At 39.4% G+C, this 24,296-nt stretch overlaps 2 protein-coding genes across 3 annotated transcripts in view; one reads left to right on the top strand and one right to left on the bottom strand.

The window, feature by feature from the left end:
* The window catches only part of GABRB3 (gamma-aminobutyric acid type A receptor subunit beta3), a 469,312-nt gene that overhangs the window by 35,608 nt on the left and 409,408 nt on the right, over nucleotides 1-24,296 (top strand). The window lies entirely within an intron of this gene.
* Nucleotides 1-24,296, bottom strand: part of GABRA5 (gamma-aminobutyric acid type A receptor subunit alpha5) — an 82,788-nt gene that overhangs the window by 44,288 nt on the left and 14,204 nt on the right. For both annotated transcript variants that reach the window (XM_045448930.1, XM_045448931.1), the window contains 3 exons: nucleotides 22,902-23,023; nucleotides 20,489-20,556; nucleotides 20,158-20,378 (listed from right to left, as the gene is read on the bottom strand). In XM_045448930.1, the coding sequence (XP_045304886.1) occupies nucleotides 20,158-20,378; nucleotides 20,489-20,556; nucleotides 22,902-23,023 (411 nt within the window). The remainder of the gene's footprint in view (nucleotides 1-20,157; nucleotides 20,379-20,488; nucleotides 20,557-22,901; nucleotides 23,024-24,296) is intronic.

Raw genomic sequence — 24,296 nt, 5'->3', positions numbered from 1 at the left:
CTATACTCAGAGACTTGACAGTGATTTTCTACCTGCCAATCATTTCTCTCAATTTTAATCACTGTGGTTTTCCTCTCAATCTCTTCTTTATAATTCACATTTCAAAATGCTCTATTTTCTACGATGGAAAATTCCTTGTTTTATTGAGGTGTAGGAGACATACTAATATTTTATTAGGTCAGGTATATATATATAATGATTCAACAATTCTACACACTATGAAATGCTTACCACGATGAATATAGTTACTATTTATTACCATACAGCTATTACAATATTATTCATTACATTCCCTACGCTGTACTTTTCATCTCCATGACTATTTTATAACAGGAAGTCCATACATCTTAATCTTCTTTGTCTATTTTACCCATCCCTGCACGCATCTCCCCCCTGCCCACCATCAGTTTGTTGTCTGTATTTATGAGCCTGTTTCTGTTTTTTTGTTCATTTTTTTATGAACGGATAAAGAGTACATGCTATATATGCATATACACACACATGTAATGTAATATTAGTTATTGTGCCATAAAATAAAAATGAAATCTTGCCATTTATAACAACGTGGATGGACCTAGAGGGAATTGTGCTAAGTGAAATAAGTTAGAAAAAGACAAATACTATATGACCTCACTTACATGTGGAATCTATAGAAACTCATTTTGTGACAGTCTATAATTCATACAAAGCAGACAAATATTCTAGATTATCTGGAGTTTCTGTGAATCAAGAAAGGCTTCAGGTTTCTCTCACTATTCTTCAAATTACTAAGTTCAAACCTACCAGTACCCAAGGATCATCAACTTATAAAAGGTGAATTATTTTAGAAAAGGTGATAAAACAAGCACTACAAAATTCCTCCATGGGTCAGCCATTTCCTCAGTACACAGTGGATTCCCTAAAAGTGGCATTGATTGGTCTAAACCATGCTAGCTAGGTAAATGGTGGTCCCTGGAAGAGCCAGTGCAGTATGGTAGAGAAATAATAAAAAGCAGCAGTGATATACAAAACCAGCTGGTTAACAAAAAACTAGGGAATCAGTCACAATTTTAAAACTCTGGGATGAGTTTCAGAACTTGGCAGGATGTGCATGAAGGTATGGTATCCTGTGGACCATTAATCAGGGCTTGACTGTGTTTAAAGCATATAGGTAGATAAACAGTAGTTGGACCCATAGAAGCAGATCAGTTTTCAGAGAAGAAAACCAAGAGTGACACTAGAAGACAAAACACTAGAGGAACCCTACTTTCTGTTAGCCCCAGGTACGTCTGTATGTCCACACAGCCAAGTCTCAGTTAAATTATGTACAGCATAGGGCAAAATATATACCTAACCTCCTCTAGAGACAGCACACAACACACCTTGAGTGGCTATGAATAACAGGTTTTAGCATCCTTCCTAGTGAGCAAGGAAAGGAATAGTTCTAGTGACCGGAGGTTATAGGAAAATACAAGCAGTGAAGAATAATGAATGTTTTAGTGCCCCAGTGTTCTGAAGGCCAAGAGATGAAGATGAAGGAAAACTTAGGGGAAATTGGATGTGACTGGGAAAAGATCCTTGCCAACCTTGGACCTGCTGTTATAAATAGGTGACAAAGAAAGTGCTAAAGCCCAAAGCTGTGAGTAAACGCGTGTTGTCCTGTGCATAATGCAGGCTGTACACAGAAGCACCTCCTGTGTGAGGCTCCAGCCCAGGCAGATATTGTGTCAGGAACCTTGCCTGCACCCATCTCATTGATGACTCTGACTCAAGGAGATTCTATAGTGACTGTTCTAATCTTCCCGATGGGAACCAGACTCTGAGAGATGATGTTGCCCGGTGAAGTGGCAGAGCCAGACTACTGCCAGCCTGTCTGATGAATAAAGTTTATGGACCAGACACATGGTTAGTCTCTTTCTCCTTAAGTAGCCCAAGTGTTCAGAGAGAATCGTAGTCATTACATGGAAACATTGATCCCTTCCAGAAGGGTTTTATTTTGGTGTTTTTTTTTTTTTTTTTTTTTTTCCTGAAGTGAATGCTGTAGCTGCTGTACATGGTGGTCCCCATGCCATAGGTCCAAGCCTCCTGCACCCTGCTGTCTGGGGAAGGACTTTCTCACCTGGCGACTTTTTTTTTTAGTCCTTTACTACCGTTTCATGAAGGATTTTTACATTTGACTTCTATTTTAGAAGTGTGTAATTTTACAAGTTATGTGAATAAAATCCCAAGATATGATGAAGAAGTTTTTTTTCCTTCTATAATATACAGACCTAGCATAATTATAAAAATGTTCAAAACTGACCTAGCCCTTATTTTTCACCTGACCTAGCCCTTATTTTTCACCTGGTGATTTTGACATGGCTTCTGACCTCATGACTTCCTCTCCTATTAAATGGGAATGGTGGTTCCTAGTCCTACACAGATATGTGAGGAGGAAAGGAGATATGTGGCCTATATGGGTGGTCAGGAAAGGGTCTGATCCTTTCCTTAAAATTTCCCACAGCCCAAAGTAAAAGTAACTAGCCCCAAATATAGGGATCCTTTGAATCAGCCCCTGTCCATCATTTAGGTCTTATTCCTGCTACAGCACACACTTCTAAACTACCTACTTGATTCTGATACTTTTACATTTGTACATTTGTCCCTATGTCTAGAACACCCTTACAAGTCCATCCCTTACCCCAACTCCTCCTCCTCAAGACTCAGCTCAGATATCATTTCTGTGAACACGTTGCCCCTCCCCAACCCACAAAGCCAGGCCCCTGCCCCTTGGTCACTGTGTATTCCCAAATATGCCAGCCTCCATCTCTGTGACATCCAGGTTCTATGGATGGTGTTCAATGCACAGCTTTTCAAGTAATTTTAAATTGATGAAGAGATAGAGCAAGTGGAGAGAAAATGATGGTTAAGTGAAGGGCTGAGCAAAGGGAGGCAAGCAGTCAGACTGTGGGTCAGCTCATGGGATAATTGCTTAGTTATTTAAATGGGCACTCAGGATTAGTCCAAACAGATCCATCTTGCCTCTCCTCTCCCTGGTTAATAATATACTTTCAATAAGGAGATTAAAGTCTATCCCCTCACTCCCTCCCCTCGACACACACATGCCCACACATTGCTCCAACTCCAGTACTGACGTCTTCATGAAGAATATTCTCACTAACTCAATTGTGCACCAAGAAAACAGAGTGGGGAGGGGGGAAGGAGTATGTCCTTCAGAAGCATTTGAAATTTTTGGTTATCTATGTAAACAAAGCATAGCCTATATGCTTGGGGCCTGACAGAACACAAGAGATGGAGGTAAACACCAGCCCAGTGGACACCACCCAGAGACAACCAGGAAAAGATCATGTCTGTCTGCCAACCCCTAAGCATGAGCTCTGGTACACTGACCACCTGCTGTCCAGAGCTTTGTCTCTGCTACTCCACATGCAGGGAAAGGGTTTAGTAATTTACTGAGAATCAAACATAAAACGCCTAGTTTGATTGCATTTTGTATGTGCTACATACCTTCACTTAGCAGTCTCAGAGACTACACAAGCTCAATTTATTTAAAACAAAATTCAACCTTTCTTTGACCTTCTCAAGAAACCCTGGTGCCCTTAAAGTGTCCCCATTCACTCATTCCTTCAAATCATTTTCTTGATTTAAGGAATATTTGAGGAATAGCACAACTTCTGCAAGACAGATGGGAATCATTTTTGACATTTCTTATACATCACTCCATATCAATTCTATCAGCAAATCCTGTCAATCCGCACTCCAAAATGACTCTGTCCATTTTTTTTCCCTATGGCTTCAGCCTCTGGCAGAGTCTTCCTTATTTCCTGCCTAGATATGGAAAGCACCCCATAAAAGCTCCTTAATTCCACTTGGAAGCCTGATTTCTTTAAACTATATTTTTTCACAAGGCAGCAGATTCCTAAGCTTAAATCACAGTAGAGGTCCCCAATGCATTTTGTAGAATGCATCTCACTTCCCACATCAGCCTGTGCTTATTTCCTTAAAAATACTGAGCTCTGCGCATCTACTCATACCCCTTTTCTTACCCACCCAATGCTGCCTCATTTGCAAAATGACTTAAAGAAACCATTCTGGCACTACTCCCAGCCTAAAGGGCCCCTCCGATTATTCTCCCATGTTCTTTTTCTTCTCTGTGTCTGAATGCTAACAGATAATAACATTTCCTAAGTTTATATTTAATAGTGTGTATTTACTGACCTTATTAATATTACGTAAAGCATTGTGGAAAAAAATTAGGTTCAACTGTAAACAAAAATAATTTCAATAACAAAAATTAGATTAGCAATGTTTAATATTTCCTTATTGGATGTCTATTAAAATACTTATAGTCTATTTGGTCATTCACACTTTTTCAATGCTTTTTTTTTTTTTTTAAATCACTCTAGTTAAAACATTGTAGGGAAGTGACATCATCAAAATGGCAACTTAGGAGAGTCCGGTATCTCTCAGAGATCCCACAAAGATCAACAATTAGCTATCCACAATAAAAAACAGCTCTGTTAGAGACCTGGAGTCCACTTAAGAAACTTTAGCAACACACAAACACCTGAGGATAACCACACAGAAAGGATAGGAAGACAGCTTTACTTTGTTGCATCATCCCACCCCCACTCCAGCTGGCATTATTCAGAGCCAAGAGGACACCCCCCAGGTAGAAGAGTATCCCTACCAGCGAAGGAAGAGCTAAGTGAATGACCAGCTTCCCTGGCCTTTTGAGGCACCACATAAAGTTCCCACTTCAGTTACACTCAACTGAGACTGGCAATGGTGACACATATGGAGGTGGTGAAGAATAAGGAATAAACATAGGGGCTGCCAGCAGTAGCCACACAGCAGGTGCAAGAGTGATTTACAGTAATCTGCTCTGCAGACAAACTAGTAGGTTTTACTACTGAAGAAACCAAAGGCTAACACAGCCAAAGTGGAAACCCTGCAGATTCTGCCAGCTTTTGCCCCTCAAGTATTCACATTCACCGGTGCCAGCTGGCTGAGTTCCTCTTCACTGTACCCCTGCCAGAGCCCAAGAACTGCAGCTAGCCCCTCCAGCTGTGAATAAGCATCTTCCAGCCTGATCCCTGTCACTCACCAGTCTCTACCACCATGTACCTGTGGTATAACCCAGCAACTACGGTAGTGCACACAGATATCCAAGGCCTCTGTGTTGCCAGTGAGGCCACAGTTGGGCCCAGGCCTTTCCTGGCCCCCACCAGTACATGCAACCAGCCCCTGCCACTACACAGTTACCTGCAGCTGGCTCCTACAGCCAGTGTATGCACACCACTGGTTCTGGCCACCACAGCCACCTGCCCTGGTTCCTAGGCACAGACCATGAAGATGTTGCTGAGGACCCAGCAGCCATCACAGCCACTCAGTGAAGTATTTGCCAAGGACCACACAGTTGTTAGTGCTGTGGAACCCAGTGACTGAGGTGAAGAGACATCATGCCCCCTGGACCGAGGGTCACACATGGTCTGCATTTGGTCCCGTATGCCACTAGACTCAAGGTAATATCACCATCTAGTATGCCCCCACCAGTAATTGAAAGGATTCCCTTCCAGAAATCAGTCTAGAATGTCTGAAAGAGGGTATTGTTCTTCAAACGTGCAGACAACCATTCAAGGCTACAGAGTTCACAAAGAATCAGGGAAACATGACTCTGCTGAAGGAATACAGTAAACCTCTTTTAAATTACTCCAAAGAAATGGAGATCCAGGAATTGCCCAACAAAGAATTCAAAATAATTGTTCTAAAGATGTTCTGAGAGCTACTGGGGAGCACAGATAAATAATTTAACAATGTCGGGGAAATAATCATGGTCATAATAAGAAGATCAACAAAATATAAAGAAACAAAAATATAAAGAAACAAAGAACTAAAAACAACCAGTGGGGCTGAAAAAGACAATGACTACACGGATTCAATGGAGAGCTTCACAAGCAGACTTGACCAAGAAAAAGAGAGCATCATTGAGCTAGAAGACAGATCAATTGAAATTATCCCATCAGAGAAGTTAAAAAAGAATGAAAATGAATGAAGAAAACCTATGGAATTTATAGGACACCATCAAGGAAAAAAAAATGTATCATCATCAGAAAAGAGAAGAGAGGGAGATGGGAGTAGAAAGCTTATTTAAAGAAATAAATAAGAATGTCCTAAACCTGGGAAGAGATTTGGATACCGAAGTCCATGAAGTTAGTAGGTCACCCAAAAATTTCAACCCAAAACAATCTTCTCCAAGACAAATTATGACCAAACTGTCTTATATCAAAGACACATAGAATTCTAAAAGCCTTAAGAGAAAAAAAAATTCTATCATACAAGGGAACCCCCACAAGGGTATCAGTGGAATTTTCAGCAAAGACCTTGCAGGAAAGGAAAAAATGAGATGATACACCTAAAGTACTAAAGCAAAAGAAAAAATGCCAACAAAGAATACTTTACCTGATAAAGTTGTCCTTCAGAAATGAAGGTGTCACAAGGGCGCCTGGGTGGTGCAGTCGGTTAAGCGTCCGACTTCAGCCAGGTCACGATCTCGCGGTCCGTGAGTTCGAGCCCCGTGTCAGGCTCTGGGCTGATGGCTCAGAGCCTGGAGCCTGTTTCTGATTCTGTGTCTCCCTCTCTCTCTGCCCCTCCCCCGTTCATGCTCTGTCTCTCTCTGTCCCAAAAAAATAAACCTTGAAAAAAATTTTTAAAAAAAGAAATGAAGGTGTCATAAAGACTTTCCCTAACAAACAAAAGCTGAGGGAGTTCATCACTACTAGTCCTGTCTTATAATAAATGCTGAAGAGAGTTCTTCAAGCTGAAATTAAGGGACACTAATTAGTAACATGAAAACAAATGAAATATGTAACACACTGGTAAAGATAAGTATATAGACAAATTAAGAACACTCTGTAATACTCTTATATGGTGGTATGTTAACCATCAATACTAGTAAAAAGGGTAAAGGACAAAAAGTATTGGGGCACCTGGGTGGCTCAGTCAGTTAAGAGTTCTGCTCTTGATTTTGGCTCAGGTCATGATCTCATAATCTTCAAGCCCCACATCAGACTCTGCACTGACAGTGTGGAGCCTGCTGGGTATTCCACCTCTCTCTCTCTCTCTCTCTCTCTCTCTCTCTCTCTCTCTGCCACTCCCCTGCTCACGCTCCCTTTCTCAAAATAAAGAAATAAACTTAAAAAAAGGAAAAAAGTATTAAAAATAAATATAGTTACAATAATTCATTAATGATACACAATATAAAGAGATAAATTCTGACATTAAAAACAAGTGAGCAAGGTAGAGAATTTGTATATGATTGAGAATAAATTTTTATCAGCATAAAATAGATTGTGATATTCATAAGTTTTTAAAAAAATTTTTACACTTTATTTTTGAGAGAGAGAGAGACAGAGAACAAGTGGGGGAGGGGGGAGAGAGAGAAAGACAGAGAGAGAGACAGAATCCAAATCAGGCTCCAGGCTCTGAGCTGTCAGCACAGAGCCCCACACGGGGCTCAAACTCACAAACCGTGAGATCATGACCTGAGCCAAAGTCAGACGCTTAACCAACTGAGCCACCCAGGTGCCCCTATTCATATGATGTTTTATGGAAGCCTCATGTAAATATCATTTCACAAAGGAAGACAACAAGAGAGAGGAAAGGAACAAGGGAACTACGAAACAGCAAGGAAACAATTAATAGAATAGCATTACTAAGTTCTTATCTGTCAATGTAAGTGGATTAAATTTTCCAGTCAAAAGACATAGCGTGGCCAGATGGATAACTAAACTAGACCCAATTACATATAACCTACAAGAGATTCAATTTAGCCTTAAGGACATACATGGGCTCCAAGTTAATAGACAGAAAAAGATATTCCATGCAAATGGACATGAAAAGAGAGCAGCAGTAGCTACACTTATATAGGACAAAATAAATTTTAAGCCAAAAAAAGATAAAAATAGATAAAGAAGGTCATTATACAATTTTAAAGAGGTCAATTCATCAAGAATATAACAATCAGAAATATATATGCACTCAACATGGAAAACCTACACGTAATACGAAACGTAAAACCTAAATTGAATACTAACAGATCTGAAAGGAGAAACACACAATACGATACCTCACTTTCAACAATGAATAGTTCATCGAGACAGAAAATCAACAAGGAAACATTGAACTTGAACCATACTTCAGACCAAATGGACCTGACAGACATAAATAACTATTTTCCAACAAATTGGATAATCTTGAAGAGATAAATAAATTCCTAGAAACATACAACCTACCAACACTGAATCAGAAAGAAATAGAAAATCTAAACAGATGAATAATGAGTAAGGAGATTGGATCAGCAATTAAAAACTTCCAAAATAGAAAAGCCCAGGACCTTACAGTTTCAGTGGTAAAATCTTCTAATATTTAAAGAATTAACACCAAACCTTCTCAAACTTTTCCAAATAATGAAGAGGAGAGAAGACTCCAAAATTTATTTTACAAGACCAGCATTACCCTGATACCAACACTGGACAATGACACTATAAGAGAAGAAAACTGAAGATCAATTCCCCTGGTAAATACAGATGCAAAAATTCACAATAAAATATTAGCAACTTGAATTCAACATTATATTTAAATGACCACTGTATGGAACCACAGAAGACCTGAATAGCCAAAGCAAACTTGAAAAAAAGAAAGCAAAGCTGGAGACATCACAATTCCAGACTTTAAGTTATATTACAAACCTTTAGCAATCAAAATAGTGTGGTACTGGCACAAAAGTAGACACATAGATCAACAGAACAGTTATAAAATCCAGATAAACCCAAAAACATATGGTCAATTAATGTTCAACAAAGAAGAAAAGAATATCTAATGGGAAAATGACTATCTCTTCAACAAATGGTGTTAAGAAAACTGTACAGCTACATGCAAAATAATGAAACCACTTTATTATATTATGCACACAAATAAATTCTAAGTGGATTAAAGACATAAATGTGGGACCTGAAACCATAAAAATCCTAGAAGAGAATACAGGAAGTAACTTCTTTGACATTGGCCATAGCAAATTCTTTCTAGATATGTCTCCTGAAGCAAGGGAAACAAAACCAAAAATAAACTATTGGGATACATAAAAATAAAAAGCTTCTGCAGAGTGAAGGAAATAATAAACAAAACTAAAACAAAACCTACAGAATGGGAGAAGATATTTGCAAATGACATATCTGATTAAGGGTTAGTATCCAAAAATCTATAAAGAACTTATAAAGATCAACATCCAAAAATGAATAACACAATTTAAAAATGGCAGAAGACACAGATAGACATTTTTCCAAAGAAGACATACAGATGGCCAGCAGACACATGAGAAGATGCCCAAATCACTCATCATCAGGGAAATGCAAATCAAAACCACAATGAGAATCACCTCACACCTGTCAGCATGGCTAAAATCAACAACACAAGAAACAACAGGTGTTGTTGCGGATGTGGAGAAAGGGGAACCCTCTTGCACTCTTGGTGGAAATGCAAACTGGTGCAGCTACTGTAGAAAATAGTATGGAGGCCCCTCTAAAGTTAAAACTGAAACTCCCTATGATCCAACAATTGTACTACTGGGTATTTACTCAAAGAATACAAAAATACTAATTCAAAGGTATGCATGCACTCCAATGTTTATAGCAGCAATCTACAATAGCCAAATTATGGAAGCAACCAAAGTCTCCATCAGCTGATGAACTGATAAAGAATATGTGGTACATATACAATGGAATACTACTCAGCCATCACAAAAGAATGAACATTTGCCATTGCAACGACACAGATGGAACTAGAGAGTATTATGCTAAGTGAAATAAGTCAGTCAGAGAAAGAAAAAAAACATATGATTTCACTCATATGTGGAATTCAAGAAATAAAACAAATGAGCAAAGGGAAGAAAAGAGAGGGAGAGGCAAATCAAGAAACAGTCTCTTAGAGAACAAACTGATGATTACCAGAATGGAGTTGGGTAGGAAGATAAGTTAAATAGGTGATGGGGATTAAAAAGTACACTCATTGTGATGAGCACTGGGTGATGTATGGAAGTGTTCACTGTATTGTACACCTGAAACTAATATTGCACTGTATTTTAACTAACTAGAATTTAAGTAAAAACTAAAAATAAAGTGCCATACACCATGATCAAGCAGGATTTATTCCTGGGATTCAAGGATGTTTCAATGTACACCAATCAATAAATATGAAACACCATATTAATAGAATCAAACATGAAAATGATATGATCATCTCAATAGATGCAGAAAAAGTATTTGACAAAATACAACATCCTTTCATGATAAGAAACACCGAACAAATTGAGTATAAAAGGAACATAACTCAACACAAAGAGGCCATATGACAAGCCTATAGCTAACATTATACTCAATGATTAGTTTGAAAGCTTTTCCTCTAAGATCAGGAAAAAGGCAATAGTGCCCACTCTGACCTCTCCTATTCAATGTAACACTGGATGTACTGGCCAGAGAAATCAGTGAAGAAAAAGAAATAAAAAGAATCTAAATTGGAAGTAAAGAAGTAAAACTGTCTTTGTTTGCAGACCATATGATCTTATATTGAAAGAATCCTAAAAACTCACAACCAAGAAACTGTTAGAACTAACAAATTAAGTAAAGTTGCAGGGTACAACACCAACACATAACAATTAGTTGTTTTTCTCTACACTAACAATGAAACATCTGGTAATGAAATAAAGAAAATAATTCCATTTACATTGGCATCCAAAAACAATAAAAGACTTAAAAATAAATTTAACCAAGGAGATGAGAGGTCTGTATGCGGAAAACTACATGACTCTGATGAAAGAAACTGAATGAAGAAAATACAAACACAAATCCTGTGTTCATGAATCAGAAGAATCAATATTGTTAAAATATCCATATTACCCAAAGCCATCTATAGATTCAATGCAACCCCTGTCAGAATTCTAATGACATTGTTCACGGTAGTAGAAATAACAATCCTAAACTTCATATGGAACCACAAAAGACCATAAATAGCCAAAGCAGTCTTAAGAAAGATGAACAGAGCTGGAGGCATCACACTTTCAGATTTCAACTATATTATGAAGCTGTAATAATCAAAGCAGTATGGTATTGTCTTAAGTACAAACACATGGACCTATAGAACAGTATCAAGAACCCAGAAATAAACTCTCATGTATACAACGAATTAATGCTTGACAAAGGAGCCAAATAAACTATCAGGAACAAACAGTCTCTTCAATAATTTTGGGAAAACTGGACAACCACATGCAGAAGAATGAAATTGGAACCCTATGTTGTACCACTCACAAAAAATAACTTGAAATGGACTGAAGATTTAAATATAAGACCTGAAGCCACAAAACTCCTAGAAGAAAACATATGGAAAAGCTCCCCAAAAATCTTCTGCAAATCAAAATAAATAATCATCAGTATGAAAAGACAACACTGGAATTGAGGAAAAAATTTGCAAATCACATATGTGATAAGGGATTAGTTTCCAAAATATATAAAGAACTCATATAATTCAATACCAAAAAAAAATCTAAATTTTAAAAATGTGCCGAGGCACTGAAAGGATGGTTTTCCAAACAAGACACAAATGGTTAACAGAAACATGAAAAGGTGCTCAATTATCACTATCAATCAGGGAAATGTGAACCAAAATCATAATGAGATATAGCCTCACAGCTGTCAGAATGGCTATCACCAGAAAAACAAGAGATTAAAAGTGTTGACAAGGATGTGGAGAAAAGAGAACCTTTATACACCGTTAGTGGGAACACAAACTGGTATAGCCACTATGGAAACAGTATGAAGGTTCCTCAAAAAATGAAAAATAGAACTACCATATGATCCAATAATCTCATGTCTCAGTATACATCCTAAGGAAATAAAACTCAGATCTCAAAGAGGTATCTGCATTCCCATATTCAGTGCAACATTATTCACAATAGCCAAGACATGGAAACAATCTAAGTGTCTTTCTATGGATAAATGGATAAAGAAAATGTGGTATATATGTAAAATGAGAAACACGGAATACTGTATTACATACTTCAAAGTTGCTAAGAAAGTAGATCTTAAATGTTCTCACCAAAAAAAAGGGGGGGGTAATTATGTGATATGATGGAGGTGTTAGATAATGCTAAGGTAATAATCATTTTACAATATATAAGTGTACCAAATAAACATGTTCTACACATGGAAAATTAGATCTCAGAAAAGCTGGAAAATAAATATATAAGTAAAATACCGTAGCATAAATGTTTTAACTCTCCTCAAACTATTTTAAAACGTTATTGAAGTCTGAGGATTCCTGGCATCCTCGGACCGTCATCTTTTCTTCATCCCTATTGGCTTACATGCTGTATGTGCAACTACGATCAGGGACAGTGGACAAAGATGAGCACTAAAATAATGTTTCTGCTTCTCTGAAACCAGGCTTATTTGCAATGGAACTTTCCATGATGACCTAAATGTCCTACATCTATTCTGGCCAATACTGAAGCCACTCCACATCCAGCCATTGGCCTCTTGACATAGGCAAGTACGACTAAGGAACTGAATTTTAAATTTTATTTAGTTTAACATGCACTATGTGTCTATTGGCTACTATGTTGGACACCACAGATTATTGAAAACAAAACAAAACAAAACACAAAAAAACTGATTACCCCAGGCCAGTTGGGAAATAATTTTCAGCACGGATGACTCTGCCACTTTTTCCTTCTCTATAAGCATCAGGCAAATTCCTAATTATTTTCAAGGTAAATACAGAAATCCTCACTGCATTGGCCATATTACTGAGGCAATGACCCCCTTGAATTTAACACTACCGAAGGTACTTGACTAATATTTATGGACCATCTCAAATTCAAAGCATGGAGAGAGTACGCATGGGATGAGATAATCAATTTCAGAATACTAAAGGACCGTAATCTTAGTTGACAATAGGAGGGCTGGTTATTTACTTTTCTCCAGGTGAAGGGAGGGAAGGACTTTTTCAGCATCCCCTTGATAATACGTCAGCACTCTGGTGACCCAGTGATTTGGTGGTAGATGCAAGCTAACTACAAGCTAGGGAAAGAGTGGGTCTAAGGATGGATTTTTTTGGCTCTGAGCAACCTCAGGTCTATTGCAGATGTGCCAGCTGCATTTCCACGGGAACACATTCCAGAAATGCAACAGTCTATTTTCCTTAAAAGTGTTTCCGTAAAACCAGTGCTTTACTCTAATCTGATAAAGTAAACAGGCTACTGAGGAACTCTATCCTAAATTGGCATGGCACCATCTGCTGGACATTATTTTCACACATGTTGGCCAAAAGGAGTGCATAGAAGCAACATAACTTCTTAAATATTATATTGAAATAGATATAGGCAGGTGGATTTGGCATTTGAGCTCTAGTGATAGTGTAATTCCTCAGCTATCAACAGGTAAAATGATGGTATTAAATTCTTAGGGTGCTATGAGTTTGTTTCTGAAGCACCCAGCACATAATAAAGGCCACATATGTTTCTGAAAAGTAATTAACAGCCCAGCATAGGTAGTTCTTTCTTTTCAGACATTACTGAAGCCTGAACCTTATCTTTGTGAGGCTGGGGGCCTGGAGCCAAGACCCTATCCAGCAGCTGCCTGGGGCTTTCTACCCAGAGCCTCCCAACCACCACCTCCAAAGAGTGGTCACTAGAAATTCCTGGAAATCTTATAAAGATGTGGCTTTTAGCTTGCAGGTGGCTCATTTCCAAGAAGGTCCCTGCGTAGATAAGAAAGCCAAGAGTGGCACCAGAAGCCTAGGTTCTCTCTCACTAGGAGAGAATGTCTGACAGCCTTTGTGAGGTCAGAACCTCAGAAGACATAAATTTGCTAGAGGTGGCCCATTTGCAAAGGATGAAGTGGTTCTTCATGAAATGTGTGCCTCAGTCCGAAAGTCCAGACTGACTAGATTGAATTGACCCAGAATAATTCCAGTCATGTTTTCAAACCAAACATGCAAGAAATATGTATTAATATGTCCTCACTTGTGTCCCACAAGTACACATTGTTAGCCAAACATCAACTTGAATCTTTACAAACTGGCAGAAACCTAAGCACTGAGCATGTTTATGAAAGAGAAATTCTGTAGGTCTCTTTTCTCAGTCCCTCAAAGTAAGTTCTGAGAAGTGAGATAGCCAGACTGAGAGAAGGAAGTCCCATGCATTCCATTATCACTGTTCAAGGGCCAGTCCAGGTGCCAGTTGCAGGGACCAAGATCACTCTGGGTGCCATAAATCACAGAGTATCTGCAAGGTGAGTCAGGGTGACGACAGGCTGATGAAGAACAGGAGGCTTCAGGAAGAAGTTTTGGAGAAGTCTCAGGTTTCTATGACTGAAGATACTGAGCAAGGATATGGGTGTGTGCTTGGTGGGTGACGGAGATCAGAGAGGTGGTGTGCAGGACAGCTTGCACATCCCCAAATTTAGAAACAAAGATCATTCTCAGCCAAGTCAGTGCAGGAGCTGTTCTATGAGAGTAATTTCTCAAAGGGAAAGAAGAAACTCGATGTGACTAGAAACCTCAGGATGAGTCAACTTTTAGACACTGGTTGCTAATTACTTCTCCTGTAGTAAAAAGGGGCAGTACTCCATTTTCATCCTTGCATATAAGATGTCAGGGAGGAAGTGATAGGAATGATAGAGATGATCTCTACTCCCACTGCTGGTGAAAAGGAAATTGCTGCAGATTTTCTAGAGAACAACTTGAAAGTGGGTATCAAAAGCCTTATCTTTTGGCCAATTCTTGGAATTTATCACAAAGATATAATTATAAGCTTGCATGGCAGTGTTGTTTATTACATGGAAAAAAATGGAAATGGCAGGAATTTTTGTTAGACACCATATAATGACAGGATATTCACATGATGGAATGTGATGGACCATGAGGTTTCAGAATGATGTTTAGTGACAGGGCAGGGGAGAAGTTTCCACTATATTTCAAATTATAAAAGCTGCTTACAAAATAGTTTTCAGAGAATGAGAACACTCAAAAACTATAGCAAAGTGTGTAATGATGCACACAGATATACAGAGATGTACATGTGTGCTTACACACATAAACACATGTACATGATACACACCAAACCTTTAACATTGATTCTCTTTGGCCTGAGAGTTATCAGAACTAATTTCCATATCTGGCGATATTCTATCTTTCACATATTTTTAATTCATATTTGATCTTTGTTATTAAAATAAGTGTTAACTTAAAAATTGCAAGATTTAGCCAATACATCTGTCGGTATCATGAAAGACATTTTAGATAGACACTGGTGTGTGCACGTGTGTATGTATAAAAATGGATATATAGATGCTTGTATGTGTATATAGGCACACATACACATTATCAGTGCCCTGTTAAAAACTTCTAATTATAAATGCATAATTTCCTTTAAATATATTTTCCACAAGTCAAACACATATAACATACATACAACTTCCTTCAAGTTACTTGTACTATCACTTAACGAACGCTGCCAATCACTATGCAAAAATGTGATTATGCTGCCTCCCAGTGGCCATTCCAGGAATAAGTGTATATATTACCAGTTATCCAACTTTCTCAGACCCTAGAGCTACACAATTTAGGAAGAAAGAAAATGAAAAACAACAATAAAAATCACTTTAAGAGATATTGGATTCATGAGTACTAAATGATACAGTTAGGACTTGAGCTTAAGTCACCCTAACCCTAAGGTGCATGCTTTTTTCACTACATCATAGTCCCTTAATTCAAAGCAGTGCTTTCTACTGATGAAAATGTAAATGGAGTGTTAGCATTCATAAAGATATGCCGTTCTATTAAGAGAAGTGCTTTAAAACACATGTAATAAAGATGGTTATGAGATCTGTTTGTGCAGGAAACTTTGAGGAGAGTTTATTATTTTAAGGAATGGATGATAGATCTTCCATGATGCATGTAAAGAAGTATTTTAAAACAATGGTAATAACTCAACTTAAAAGTTCTGTACTCATTTGTTAGGAAAAGATCAGTGTGGGGTGTTTTTTTTTTTACTGTTTGTTTATTTTTGAGAGAGAGAGACAGTGCATGAGCCAGGGAGGAGCAGAGAGAGATGGAAACAGAATCTGAAGCAGGCTCCAGGCTCTGAGCTGTCAGCACAGAGCCAGATGCAGGGCTCAAATCCATGAACCTTGAGAGATCATGACCTGAACCAACATCAGACACTGGTGCCCTGGTGTGTGGGTGTGTTTTTTGTTTTGTTTTGTTTTTTTTGTTTTTTAAGTGAAGACATGTGTTTGCCATTTTTAAATGCATTTAGGGTAGTGTTTTAAAACACATGTAATAAAGATCTTTATAAAAGTTGTAAAAAATATGACTTTCTCAAAATAAAAATAGCACAGGTAAATACATATTGTGTAAAGGTGACCATGCAGAGTGGCATGCAGTACATGACTCTGTCCAGTGCTTTCACTACATCAGTGCATTCTATGACCCCCAACAGCACAATACTCAGCACAGTAAAATGTCTCTTATTACAGGCAAACGCAAGGTGATCTTGGGTGGAATGACAGCCAGATTTTCAGAGACAGGCAGAAGTCTGTGGTACTAGCAGAGTCTGCCTTGTAGTAAGTTCTTTCTTGCTTATGGATTCCTACACAAGAAACTAAGAGAGACTTGCTCTTCTGCCAGAGCCCAAAGACTAGGAAAATATGCCCGAAAGTGGGCCTCACTGTGCATCTCCCAAGAGTTTAAACTATTAGAAGATGTGGGAGAGGGGACATCTGGGTGGCTCAGTTGGTTGAGTGTCCGACTTTGGCTCAGGTCACAATCTCACGGTTCGTAGGTTCAAGCCCTGCCTCTGGCTCTATGCTGACAACTCAAAGCCTGGATCCTGCTTCAGTGTCTGTCTTCATTTCTCTCTCTCCCCCTCCCCTGCTCATGCTCTCTCTCTCTCTCTCTCTCTCTCTAATATAAACAAACATTAAAAAATTTTTAAAAATAAGATGTGGGGGACAGGGAGATAAGAGTAGGTCACTGTCTTCCAATTTATGTGCTCGTAAAAGAACATGGATCACCAGATTTGGCATGCTCCCTGAGAGACGTGGTAGTCCTATATCACATGGGCTTGCTGGGTAATGGAATTGGGACATGCTGCAAGTGAGGACAACCACAAGTTCTACCCAGGAAATAGAACAATTAGCAAGGCTGGCCAGAAGGACAAGTCATTCAGTCCCTAGATAGACTAATGTCAAGCTCTGGGCTCTGCACCTCTTCTCTCTTCAGCCCTGCAAGGGAAGGCCCAGGAAAACTGCTGCACTGAGGTTCCCTTTGAGGATTCCTGGCCACTTGTCTAATGTCTGAAGTACAACTCTAGGGATGATTCTATAAAATGTATCACTCTGTTTGCCAAAAGACTGTCCTCAAACAAATTGTTTAGTACTCTATTAAGTGCCCTGTCCTTGAGGGTCCAACAGGAAATATTTGTTTGTACTCTATGGAATTATCCTGAGCAGCTGATGATTTTTACCTTTATATCCTATAAACAGATGACCCATTGGTGGTAGAAAGTTCTTTAGAACCAAAATTGACAATGACTTCCAGGCAAGCACCTAAGGTTTTTGGCACACATTTGGGGAGTGTGTATCTCAGAATACTACTTTACTATTCAAATGATATCTGGACCATGGAGAAGATTTTACACAAAAACCATAATCTGCATGGAGTTATTTTTAGAGGTTGGTAACAGTACTTTATTAGATATTTGTCTCAGTGCATCACAGGAACCCTAATTTGTTCTACACTTTCATATTTCATCTTTTTCATTAGGTCTCAAGTTTGAATAAAAATGTAAAAAAAATATAGTTTTAGCTGGAAAATGTACTAAATTTTTTATATTCCTTCCAATGTTTGGTATCATAAGTAACATAATAATAGAAATCTTTGCCCATAAAGCTTAGTCTATATTTCTAATTATTTCCTTAAGATTGACATTACATGGGAATTCCTGGATCTAAGTATATCATTGGTTTTGCAAGGCTTGACAGGGGTGACCCAAGTGCTAACCAGAAAAGCTGTAACAACAAAGGGGTGGCGGGGCTGAGACACCACTGGCCGTTTGGTTAGTCACATCACACTGTCTTTGCCAAATCAATAGGTAAAATGCCATCAAATTATAGCTATAGTTCTTTCACATTAAAATTCATAACACTTTCAACTGGAACTATTTCCACATTCCAAATGTATATGACTGGAAGAGAAAACTCATTATCAACTTTGAAAATCATTAGCAGACTTCCTCTACATAAACAATGAAAAATTCTACTGCTGACAAGTTGCTCTGGTTCTCACTGTCCTCCTTCTGGGGATGACATTTGACAAGAGTAAGAAAAAGGCTATTATATGTTTAGTAATGTTGCAACCCTCCAATTTTCAAATGTGGTGGATTAAACAAGGAAATTGCTAAGACTGAATTCAAATTCCTGCTGCCTTTCTCACTAGCTATGTGACCTTGGGCTGATTATCAAACCTTTCTGAGCCTTGTCCCTTTTTTGGTTAATGGAAATGGTGTCACCTAGTGGCCATGCTGTTTGAGGACTGAAGGACCTGTGAATTTGCCAGGTACACAGACACTCAGTAAGAGGCCCTTCTGCTACCTCTTCCCCCTCTAAACAAGGAGCCTACCTCACCACCCTGTTTGAACAATCATAGTCTTGGATCCAAATATAATCTTTTAGTGATACAAACCAGATGTGAACTATGGACAATAACCTGTGAGGACTAGGGATATTTTTATTCTATGAACAGAGTGAAGGTGCACAGCAGGCTCACATAGTGCCCCCACATTAATGGCATCTAATCATTCATCCCAACCGGCATCTTCCAAGATCTGGGACTCTTCACACCTACCCTCTGCTCACAAGGCTAAACAAAGTACCCTTGGATTCACTGCACAGACTACCTTTTACAAGAATGATGACCAAGGACTAATTTTCACCACTTGAGATATTTTGTAGCTTTTCAACATACTTCTCTGCATGGAAAAGGCACTGTCCTGGGGCACTGATGTTCACAATGCATGCTTCATCCATGGGCATAACATGTTCAAGATCAATGTAAGGAAAAGGAAAGAGTGAGAAATGGAACAAAATGCTATGGTATGTATTACAAGCTCATTTACCAAAATCCTTATTGGACTGTTATATAAAAAAATTGCTGTCAAATAGGTTTGGGACACAATGTATCAAACATTCCTCAGGACATATGTTAGGACATGCAGCCTCAGAAGATGACAGCATCAATGTTATTTCCACCATGATGACTTCTTTTAAATATGAAGTTTATTGTGAAGAATTCTAAGTAAGGAATTTCAATAATTCTCATATAAATACATGCTGTTTTTAAAATTTTATTTAGCTTTAGTGCTTTTTAATTCTTTTGACTTAAAATAATCTTTTCTTGAAAAATACTTAGGCCCACCATGGAAACTGAAAAGCTATGAAAGAGACTTTCTTGCCAGTCAATTTATTGATTTACTCAGATGCAATGAATAATTCAGAACAACAAAAAAATGACTACTGATCATTTTAAATTAGGAATACTAAAATTTAACCTCAGCATTGGAATGTTATCAGAGCATATGAGAAATGGGCTTTTACAATTTACAAGAGTGCACAACTGCAATAAGAAAGGACCCCCATAGAGGGTTTTAAGTAAAAATTTTATAAAATAAAATCTCCCTAGCTTACATTATTCTGGGTCACTCTCTCAAAGATGTTTTCGATCTTGAACCAAATAAACAAGTGGACCGATAGCAAACACATGGACCTATAGCAGTTCAAGGAAATAAGCTATATGGACATCAGTATGGGCAGGTCAAAAAGTAAAAATCACCCAAAGCACGCATATGCGCCCACACACAGCAATTGTTGAACTCAATAGGCTGCGGGACCCTTAGGGCGAGACTGATGGCTACGTTTGCCCTGCAATGCGCCCCTGGCCAGACACGCTGCCGACCTCCCCCCCCTCCCCGCCCCACCCACCACTCAACCTCAAGCGCTGCACCAGGGTCTGGGCTAAGCCATCGCCACAGTGCTGTGCGCGCCCTCTCCCCACGCTGTGCCGGCTCACCGCATGGTGTAGAGCAGTGTGCCATCGTCCTCCAGCCTCAGCAGCTTGTTGGGCGTGGTCATATTGTGGGCAATGGACTTCTTCCCGTTGTGAAAGAATGTGTCTGGGGTCCAGATTTTGCTGGCGAGAAGATTGTTGAGAGGGAGACGCTGCATGGGCCCTTTAAACCGAAGCCTTTCATCTTTCCAGCTTTGTCGGAAAAACACATCTATGGTATATTCCTAATGCAAAGGAAGGCAACCAGGTGATGCCTTAGTAGAGAAGGCCCTTAGGGGAGTTGGTTCAGTGCCTATTTAGAATGATCTGGGCGGGGCCATGCCCTGAGACCTACCATTTCCGTGTCGGATACGGGGCCAAAGCTGGTAACGTAGATGTCCGTCCGCACCTGAGTGATTCGCTCTGAAACACAGACACAGTTTCCTGCCTAGGCACCGAGCTCACATGGAACCACCCGTCATAGCGTATTTATGTCCTTAGTCCAGTAACCAATTTCATTCTTGGCAATCAGAGGGCTTTTATAATGTGTTTTTTAAATTTGGAGGACTAGACTAACACCAAATGAAATCAAACTGCTCCAAATTATAGCAGGAACTAACATATCCATCATGTAAGGAAAGGGTCTTAGCTCTCATTACACTTCTTGCCCCTTTGGGGGCAGTCGTGAACAGAGCAGAGAGGGATCCTGGTTGTTTGGCCTTGATTGGTCTTTAGTTTCCTCTTCCGTAAACCTGGAACAGTAATTCCAACCTCGCAGTGCCTAACCTCACTCTCCTACAAACAGCTGCTTTCCAAAGGGTTAGGCAATTGTGATGAGGGGATAAGATTTAAAAGAATCTCGAATCAAAACTGCAGTACTAGGTGTTCTCTGAGGAAAGGATGTGTGACTTGGGACAAGACCACTTGAAAAGGAAGACCCACTTCCTTATATGTCACCTTATATGTCATTTTGAATTGTTAGAAATTTCTATCATGAGAGACTATTATAACAATTAAAATTATTAAAATATATATGGCAATAAAAGTAGCTAATAATATTGAGGGGAAATTTGTGTGTGTGTTCCTTGGGCATCACCTTGCAACACCCTGTGGTCATGAATGAGGACAATAGACTATACTACAGTCCACCATTAATAACCCCAAACCACTGGATGGTATCACCACTGACTCAGAGCCTCAGGGGGCAGGGCTTTTTCTCCCTTCATCTCATTGTGTGGTAACCATATATGTTACCACATACCAAATACATGGTGTGTATTTATATGTGTGCAGGTGTACTTCTTAACTTAAGGTATGGTGCCGTGTGCTTTCAGCACCTGTCTTCCCACTGAGATGCCTGCCCCAGCAGGCAGCCCCTTTGGCTCTATGTGGTGTCCTCAGGATCCTGCTCCACAGGAGTGTGACACATCCTGGGTGAATGAGAGAATATTGTATAGCAACAACTCATTGATTCTCTACGTGTTTTGATCCTTGTGGATGTGTTCAAAGGGACAGAGGCTGCTGGACACAGGAGACCCAGGGACATAACTCAGAGGGTGGAGTAAGGGGGTGTCAAGGAGGCTTTGTGGACTTTTCTTTGCCAAAAAGGTAGAGAATGGCAACTCATGCTTTAAGTGAATCTCCCTGTTAGAAATGTAATAATGAAGGGGCACCTGGGTGGCTCAGTCGGTTAAGCGTCTGACTTTGGCTCAGGTCATGATCTAGCAATTTGTGAGTTTGAGCCCCGCATTGGGCTCTGTTCAGATGGTTCAGAGCCTGGAACTTGCTTTGGATTCTGTGTCTCCCTCTCTCTCTGCCCCTCCCCTGCTCGCACTCTGTCTATCTCTTCCTCAAAAATAAATAAACAAAAATGTAATAATGGAAAAGAACTACTTTTTCCTCTAAGAATGTAGTTGTTAGAGGGTCTCAAACTTACTTAATGGACTAAGTTCAAATGCACTACATCTAAATGGACTCGAGTCAATGGCATTGCAAACACCTGGAAACAGCACACAATTCTCAGCACAAAATTAAGCTGTGCTAAATTAAACCCAGAAAGTGCATTTTTCTATCCACTTATTTTTATCAATTTCCATGGGGTTAAAGTAAATACAATGATTAGTGAAAAGATTAAACATAATATATAAGATGGAAAGAACAATTGCATTAAACAGTGTATTTGTGAAAAAGACTTGTATCAGTACAAAAGTAGGAACTTGATTATAAATCATTTCTTAACTTAAGGTAGTGTTGGCTTTAGTAACACCTAAGAACTGGTTCCTCCTTAAATGAAGAAGAATGGATGTTGCGGGGGGGGGGGGGGAGGGGGGGCGCCTGGGTGGCTCAGTCAGTTAAGCAGCCGACTTGGGCTCAGGTCATGATCTCTCGGTCTGTGAGTTCAAGCCCCGCGTTGGGCTCTGTGCTGACAACTCAGAGCCTGGAGCCTGTTTCAGATTCTGTGTCTCCTTCTCTCTGACCCTCCCCTGTTCATGCTCTGTCTCTCCCTGTCTCAAAAATAAACAAAACGTTAAAAAAAAAAAAAAAGAATGGATGTTAGGATTATCTAAGGAAAAGGGAGTTTGCATGGGGACCACATCCCCCAGCTTCTTGTACCTAGGTAATGAATATAAAGGATGTAAGAACCTTGGCAACAACTATCAGTTTAAACTCTGGCAAAAAGCTCCTTAATGATCACACCAGATGTGAGCTTGAGACTGAGTGTAAGCTTTTTCTGGGGTCTAGCGGGCTGCAGCTGAGAACCCACTCACCTCCAAGGCCAGGCCGCAGTCTATTGTCATAGCCATCCAAGAGCCCATCCAAGATTCTGGTAAATATTGTGATGTTGTCATTGGTCTCATCTTTTACTGAACTGGTTGGCATTTGTGAAAAGCTTTTTAACAGAGAAACAAGAGTTAAAACTTGCATTAAGAATTTAAAAATTCTTCTCAAAATACAGAAAACAAAAACATAATATGGTGACTTGTGTTGGAGGGAAGGCACCTGAAAACAGTCTCTTCTACTAATCCAGGATATTGTTTTTCATAAATAAGCCTTAATTCTTGAATTTCCAGAGAGTGTGCTGGCTCTGGGCTGTTCGTCCTGACATCATGCTCAAAAATCCATCCTTCCCTGATTCCGAGGCACAGTGTAGCCATTTTTAAAACAATAGCCACTATCCATAGACTAGCAGAACCTAATCCACTCTTAGGGGATTTCAGAAGTTTGGTTTAAATACTGAAAAACTGAGTCTTCATATTAGTGAATCACCTGTGATGAGCAGTGGGGTGTGGAGAGGACATTCAAAATCTATGCAATCTGAAAGATAAGATTGTTGGGCCCAAATTTCACTGCATCGCTAATTGAGAGCATTTGTGCTATGAGGAATATGCAGAATATGGTGATAGAAACAAAAGTTTATGAAATCTCTCTGGGCTTCCCTACTCATCAGCACTGCCTGTTGCTGGCATATTCAGGTCCAGACAAAACAAAGCACATGACCCAGGAGCCATGAGGTGTAAAGACCAGTCTGAAAGCCCTTATTAGGGTTTACCCAGAATTGCCTCAGATAAGGGACTCGAGAAGCACAGTATTCTGAATGACCCAGTAGGTCAGACTTATAGTAAAACCCCAAGAAAAGCAGGCTGAACCTTCAAAGAAAAACCCAAGAACAATTCTGGTTTTCCCAATTCAGTGAAGTTATCCAGGCCCCAAAAGTTTATGTAGATGGGGCAAATGGAAATGAGAAACTGCCCTCTGCAGATGTGGGTAAATTGAAGAAGTTACTTGGGAGGGAAAGAAAGTCACCGGTCTAGAAGATGGTAATACACCTCAGAAACATGGATCGCACCACAGGATTCTATAGCTGCTTTCAAATCTTGCAAAAAGTGAGATGTTTGGAATTTTCAAGAACTAAACATACACATTTGGTGTGGATACAAGGAGAACTTATGCAGCTGAAAGCCAGCTGTGGGCCCCAGGAAGTTAGCATCCTTGGCGCTTGGGAGAAGAACAGGAGACCCCTGGAACTTCTCTGAAGTGCCTGCTGTGGTACCCCAGCTCTCCATGTGACTATTTCTTTTCCATAAATTGTCTGAAATGAGAGTGAGACTGACCATCAGCAGTTGGCTGCTGAGAGTAGAATTGATGTGTGCTTGCCCCACCCA

Source organism: Leopardus geoffroyi, chromosome B3, assembly GCF_018350155.1.
Source record: "Leopardus geoffroyi isolate Oge1 chromosome B3, O.geoffroyi_Oge1_pat1.0, whole genome shotgun sequence".
Classification (NCBI taxonomy): Eukaryota; Metazoa; Chordata; class Mammalia; order Carnivora; family Felidae; genus Leopardus; species Leopardus geoffroyi.
Note: the sequence above shows the minus strand (reverse complement) of the source record. Positions and strands in the feature narration are given on the sequence as shown.